A 7,018-nucleotide genomic window follows, 5' to 3' on the forward strand; every position below is an offset into this window, starting at 1 on the left:
CCCGCTCCCCCCATTTATCCTTACAACAACCTTGTGAGGTAGGGTAGGCTGAAAGACAACAGTTGATCTAAGCTCAGGGGGTGGGGGGTTGCAGGACTATGATTTGGAAGAATCCTGGTTTCAAATCCTCAGCCAGAAAGCTCATAGAGTGATTGTGGGTCTCTCTCTCAGCTGAATGACCAAAGAGCTGTAAGGATGAGGGCAGAAGGAAACCTTCCGCTCCATGGAGGAAAGGTGGGATAGAAATGTAATAACATTAACATCCATGTCTAGTTCAAATAGCACTTGTCCTCAAGGTGGTTAAGGCAGTCAGTGGCTACTAGTCATGATGGCTACATGTTATCCCCAGCATCGTAGGCAGTATCCCTCTCAATACCAGTCGCTGGGGAACATGGGCGGGAGGGGGCTGTTGCACTCATGATCTGCTTGTGGGCTTCCCACTGGGGCATCCAGTCGGCCACTGTGGGAACAGAGTGCTGGGCTGGAGAGGCCTCTGGGCTGATCCAGGGCAGCTTTTATGTGCTTGGCTCTGGCCGCAGTGATCTATGCTGGAAAAGAAAAGCGAGCCTGGTCTTGGAGCATCCCCTGCTGGCCAACACATCGCAAGTGCGGCATATTTTAGAAAGCATTTTCAGCAGCATTGCGGTGGCCCTCGTTATTGCTGGACTACAACTCCAGTCACCCATGACTGTGGGCATGCTGGTTGGGGCTAATGGGAGCTGGAGTCCAACAACAGGAGGCACAGGTTCCCCGCCCCACAGTCTGCAGGGATTGCCAGGACGTTTTGTTACAGCAAAAAGGACAAAGGGCCTTGAGCCCCCTTCAAGGCTAATACTCTTACTATGGCATGAGTTTTTTCCTGGGCCAGAGCCCACCCCCTCAGAGGCATGCCACGAAAAGCACAGTCTCCTATTCAGCTGAAAATCAGCCTTCCCTGACAGAGAGCCCCCCAGATGTGCAGGACTGCAACCCAAGAGCTTTAGCTATTGGGCAGTTGTTGTTGTTCAGTCGTTCAGTCGTGTCCGACTCTTCGTGACCCCATGGACCATAGCACGCCAGGCCTTCCTGTCCTGCGCTCTCTCCCGGAGCGTGCTTAAGTTCATATTCATTGCATCCGTGATGCTATCTAGCCATCTCATCCTCTGCTGTCCCCTTCTCCTTTGGCCTTCAGTCTTTCCCAGCATCAGGGTCTTTTCCAGGGAGTTTTCTCTTCACATTAGGTGGCCAAAATATTGGAGCTTCAGCTTCATTATCTGTCCTTCCAATGAGCACTCAGGGTTGATTTCCTTTAGGATGGACTGATTTGACCTCCTTGCAGTCCAGGGGACTCGTAAGAGTCTTCTCCAGCACCACAGTTCGAAAGCATCAATTCTTCGGCGCTCAGCCTTCCTTATAGTCCAGCTCTCACAGCCATACATTACTACTGGGAAAACCATAGCTTTGATTAGACGGACCTTTGTCGGCAAGGTGATGTCTCTGCTTCTTACTATGCTGTCTAGGTTGGCCATAGCTTTCCTCCCCAGGAGCAAGCGTCTTTTAATTTCATGGCTACAGTCACCGTCTGCGGTGATCTTGGAGCCCAAGAAAGTAAAATCTGTCACTGCTTCCATTTCTTCCCCTTCTATATGCCAGGAAGTGATGGGGCCAGATGCCATGATCTTCGTTTTTTTAATGTTGAGTTTCAAACCAGCTTTTGCACTCTCCTCTTTCACCCTCAACAAGAGGCTCTTGAGATCCTCTTCGCTTTCTGCCATTAGGGTGGTATCGTCTGCATATCGGAGTTTGTTGATAATTCTCCCGGCAATCTTAATTCTGACCTCTGATTCATCCAACCCGGTATTTCTCATGATGTACTCTGCATATAAGTTAAATAAGCAGGGTGACAATATGCAGCCTTGTCGTACTCCTTTCCCAATTTTGAACCAATCGGTTGTTCCATCTCCGGTTCTTACTGTTGCTTCTTGACCCTCGTACAGGTTTCTAAGGAGACAGGTAAGGTGGTCTGGTACTCCCATCACTTTAAGAATTTGCCACAGTTTGTTGTGATCCACACAATCAAAGGCTTTAGCGTAGTCAATGAAGCAGAAATAGACGTTTTTCTGGAATTCTCTTGCTTTCTCCATGATGCAGCAAATGTTGGCGATTTGATCTCTAGTTCCTCTGCCTCTTCTAAACCCAGCTTGTACTTCCGGTAGTTCTCGGTTCGCATACTGAAGCCTAGCTTGTAGGATTTTGAGCATCACCTTGCTGGCATGTGAAATGAGCGCAATTGTGCGGTAGTTTGAACACTCTTTGGCGTTGCCCTTCTTTGGAACTGGAATGTAAACTGAACTTTTCCAGTCTTGTGGCCACTGTTGAGTGTTCCAGATTTGTTGACATATTGAATGCAGCACTTTAACAGCATCATCTTTTAGGATTTTAAATAGCTCGGCTGGAATACTGTCATCTCCGCTAGCTTTGTTGTTACTAATGCTTCCTAAGGCCCACTTGACTTCACTCTCTAGGATGTCCGGCTCAAGTTCAGTGACCGCACTATCATGGCTATCAGGGACATTCAGATCTTTCCTATATAGTTCTTCTGTGTATTCTTGCCACCTCTTCTTAATCTCATCTGCTTCTGTTAGGTCCCTGCCTTCTTTGTCCTTTATCATGCCCGTCTTTGCACAAAATGTTCCCTTGAGATCTCCAATTTTCTTGAAGAGATCTCTAGTCTTTCCCATTCTGTTGTTTTCCTCGATTTCTTTGCATTGTTCATTTAAGAAGGCCTTCTTGTCTCTCCTTGCTATTCTCTGGAACTCTGCATTCAGTTGGGTATATCTTCCCCTTTCTCCCTTGCTTTTCACTTCCCTTCTTTCCTCAGCTACTTGTAAAGCCTCATCAGACAGCCACTTGGCTTTCTTGCATTTCTTTTTCTTTGGGATGGATTTCGTTGCTGCCTCCTGAACAATGTTACGGACCTCCGTCCATAGTTCCTCAGGCACTCTGTCTATCAGGTCTAATCCCTGAAATCTATTCCTCACCTCCACTGTATATTCATCAGGGATATGATTTAGGTCATACCTGAACGGTTTAGTGGTTTTCCCGACGTTCTTCAATTTAAGTCGAAATTTTGCAAGAAGCAGCTCATGATCTGAGCCACAGTCAGCTCCAGGTCTTGTTTTTACTGACTGTATGGAGCTTCTCCATCTTTGGCTGCAAAGGACATAATCAATCTGATTTCGATATTGACCATCTGGTGACGTCCATGTGTAGAGTCGCCTCTTGTGCTGTTGGAAAAGAGTGTTTGCTATGATCAACATGTTCTCTTGGCAAAACTCTATTAGCTTTTGTCCTGCTTCATTTTGTACACCAAGGCCATGCCTGCCTGTTATCTCGGTGATTTCTTGACTTCCTACTTTAGCATTCCAATCCCCTATGATGAAGAGGACATCTTTTTTTGGTGTTAGTTCTAGAAGGTGTTGTAGGTCTTCATAGAACCGATCAACCTCAGCTTCTTCGGCCTCAGTGGTTGGGGCATAGACTTGAATTACTGTGATGTTGAATGGTTTGCCTTGGATTCGTACTGAGATCATTCTATCATTTTTAAGATTGTACCCCAGTACTGCTTTTCCCACCCTTTTGTTGACTATGAGTGCTACTCCATTTCTTCTAAGGAATTCTTGCCCACAATAGTAGATATGATGGTCACCTGAATTAAATTCGCCCATGCCTGTCCATTTTAGTTCGCTGATTCCCAAGATGTCGATGTTCAATCTTGCCATCTTCTGTTTGACCACCTCCAGCTTACCTTGATTCATTGATCTGACATTCCAGGTTCCTAAACAATATTGTTCTTTACAGCATCGGATTTTCTTTTCACCACCAGACACATCCACAGCTGAGTGTCCTTTCGGGTTTGGCCCAGCCGCTTCACTCTTTCTGGCACTACTTGCTCTGCCCTCTGCTCTTCCCCAGTAGCATATTGGACACCTTCCGACCTGAGGGGCTCATCTTCCGGCGTCATCTCTTTTAGCCTTGTGATACGTTCCATGGGGTTTTCTTGGCAAGAATACTGGAGTGGGTTGCCATTTCCTTCTCCAGTGGACCACATTTTGTCAGAACTCTCTGCTGTGACCTGTCCGTCTTGGGTGGCCCTGCACGGCATAGCTTATGGCTTCACTGAGTTATGCAAGCCCCTTCGCCACAACAAGGCAGTGATCCATGAAGGGGTATTGGGCAGTATAGAAATGTAATTGAATAATCTGCCACCATTGGCCACGCTGGCTGGGAATGCTGCAAAGACTGGCTTGGGAAGACCCGCCAGCTATCATTCAGTGGACTGAAGATCTCACTGCTCTTGCTACTTTTGAACGTATCTCCTGCAGCCGTCAGTTTTGTATGGATGCTTGTTCAGCTATATGGACTGCTTATTTTAATGTATATATTTGAAAGAGAAGTATTAAATCCCCCCTTCCCTCCTTCTTTGATTAATGTTGTAAATGATTTTTGTGGACATGTTTTATCTCTTTTGCTCCTCTTTCGTTCTTTCATGGCTTCCCCCCTGCCCCCTTCTTTTGTTATATTTGCAAATAATTTCTTTGAAAAAGGCTGCCTGGGAATGATGGAAGTTGCAGTCCAACACATCTGCAGGGCTCCGGAGTGGGGAAGCTGCTATGAAGGGCTCCACCCTCATCCCCGGCAGGCCTCCAGGCCCGCCGGACTACAACTCCCATCATCCCCAACCCCGGCGGCCGACCACGGCTCCCATCATCCCCGCCCGCAATGTGTCGTGATCCACCCATCTGAAAGGGGCCAGGTGCGGGGAGGCGGCCCAGCTCGGGAAAGGACCCCCGACCACCCCAGCCCGCGCTCGCGTTGGCCGCTCCCATCGGAGCCGCGGCGCTGGGTCCCCCGAGAAAGCGCCGCGCCGCCGATCAGCCAGTCCTTAAAGGGTGATTCTTGCCTTCGAAACCCCTTAGCCAATCCGAGGCCGGCTGCCCTGCCGAGTCTCCCCGCTCCCCCATGAATTCGCCTCCTCTTCGCTCATTGGACAAATGGTTGGCCAATCCCAGCAGGCCATTTCTTTCCCTTCGCTCCACTCGGCCGTGGCCGCGCCCGTTGTTTTCCCGCCAGCCAATCATTTGGCGGCGCTAGGGCTTCCTTTGACGTCGGAATGGCGAGGCCGCGCCCGCTCCGTTTCAGAACCGAGCGTGGTTCCCTGCTGCGCACGCGCCCTTAAAAACCGAGCGGCTGGAGCGGACGCCGCGCGGAGGCTTCCCTCGCAGGCGACGCTTCCCGGCGTGCGTCGCCAGGCGCCCTCCGCTGCCGGGGTGCGCGCCGCGTGCCGGGGGTGCCGCCCCTCGCCCGGGGTCTTCCCTCCGGAGCGCCTTCCGCGTCCTCGGCCGCCTCCCGGGGGCCCGGCGCAGCCGCTGCCCGCGGCCCGGGTGAGCGCGGCGCCCCGCGCAGGCCCTGGGGGGCTCGCCGCGGCCTTGCGCCAGGCGGCCCCGCGGCCGGCGCCCTCCGGATGCGGCTCGCAGGCCCCTGGCGGGGTGCCGGGCGCTGCGGCCGAGGCGGCTGGCGCCCCGGGCGGGGGCGGCTGCGCTGCGGCGGAGCGTTCCCGCGGCCCAGCCTCCCCGAGGGCCGGGCTGGCCGCAGGGGAGCGGGGCGCAGCGGGGCCCCGAGGCACGTCGCCGCCTGAGGCCCGGCCCGGCCCGGCGAACGGACCAAGGCGCAGCCCTGTGCGCGCTCAGGCAGAGAAGAGGCCTGCAGCTCCGCGCAGGCCCAGCCTACGGGGCGCCGTGCTGCCCCGGGGCGGCGAGAGAGGGAGGCTGCCCGGGGAATGAAGCCCCCAGGCTTCTGTTTTCCTGCGCAGCCTTTTGCCACAGCGCTAGGCTGCGGCCCCATGCATGTTCAGACCGAGAAAAGCCCGGTAACACCCGGCGTTCCCCAGCCGGCACTTGCGCGGCTAAACGTGCGTGGGATCGCGCCCGTGGTGTCTTTTAAGGGCCTTGCACAGCTGCTGTCTTTTATTTCGGTTTTTAACTCTGATTTTATTCTGTTTTCAACTTTCAGGTGCTTTTATGTTTTACTGCGTGGCTGTATTCTGTCGTGTTAAGGCTTCTTTGGGAACGTCCCAGATTGCTGCGGCTATTGGGTCGTTTAGAAAGAAATGTAATGAATATATGCGTTCTGACCACAGGCGCAGGAAAGGGGCTGCTCGATCTGAGCACTTCCTCTTGGGACTGTCTCCACTGTAAGTCCACGTCTCCATTCCGGTGCCGCCTTCTGCAGCCCCCAGCCCGGCTCCATGGTTCATGCGTTCTTGATCCACACCGTATGCTGCCGTCCTGGGGACGAGGCAGGGCGCTGTCGGGTGCTGTATTCCAGGGTTTTTGGTCCTGAAGGATTGGAAGATGCCAGCTGCCAGGGTCAGGAGAAGGAGCGGCTGTGCCAGAAGGAGCAGATTCTGGTTGTGGCAAGGTAACTAAACCAGCGTTGTGCTTATGGTGCTGCAGCATGTGCGTGTCTGGGGGGGGTGCAAGGTGATAGGTCAGAAGGGGATGCTGGATCTGATGGAGCAATTTAAGGAAGAGATCTCTTTGGGTTCTCTTGAGTCCACATGAGTACAGAAGTTTTTCAAAGTATATTTAGGGTGCAGTTCTATGGGATCCACTCTTGATATTCGTAAACCTCTGAACCCGGAGGCTTACCAGTATCCAGTGCAGAGACAGAGGCAGTGGGATCCTCACCTCTGCCACATCTCCCATTCTGCATTTCAGCCACACAGGCTTTTCCAACCTTCTAGCTGAGGTATCATGGAGTGTGGAAGGGAAGGAAGCTGGCAAGGCCTCAGGAGATGGCATAGGCTGCCCCTCCCCTCCCCTCCCTACCAAGAAACGCCACCCTTTACCTCCTGTCCGAGGTCACTTCTGCAACCCTGGAGAGGCAGCCAGTGTGGTTCTCTCCATGCTGGCTGTGAGGGGGAGGGGGCAAGGAACTCGGACTCCTGGGTCCAAGGTAGGAGTGCTGTCTCAGCCCT

At 52.7% G+C, this 7,018-nt stretch overlaps 1 protein-coding gene across 7 annotated transcripts in view; it reads left to right on the forward strand.

The window, feature by feature from the left end:
• The first annotated feature begins 5,179 nt into the window (after nt 1–5,179).
• AP5S1 (adaptor related protein complex 5 subunit sigma 1) overlaps nt 5,180–7,018 on the forward strand; it is a 34,891-nt gene continuing 33,052 nt past the window's right edge. For 2 of the 7 annotated variants that reach the window (XM_084855264.1, XM_084855261.1), the window contains exons 1-2: nt 5,180–5,423; nt 6,179–6,459. Coding sequence is in view for 5 of the 7 variants with exons in the window: in XM_084855261.1 (XP_084711387.1) it covers nt 6,287–6,459 (173 nt within the window). In the remaining 2 variants the exon portion in view is untranslated. Of the gene's footprint in view, nt 6,460–7,018 lie in introns of all 7 variants that reach the window. The other 5 variants (XM_084855262.1, XM_084855263.1, XM_084855259.1 and 2 more) reach the window with 4 other exon arrangements.

This window comes from Heloderma suspectum, chromosome 5, assembly GCF_057233095.1.
Source record: "Heloderma suspectum isolate Gila_16-S chromosome 5, 16-S_ref, whole genome shotgun sequence".
Classification (NCBI taxonomy): Eukaryota; Metazoa; Chordata; class Lepidosauria; order Squamata; family Helodermatidae; genus Heloderma; species Heloderma suspectum.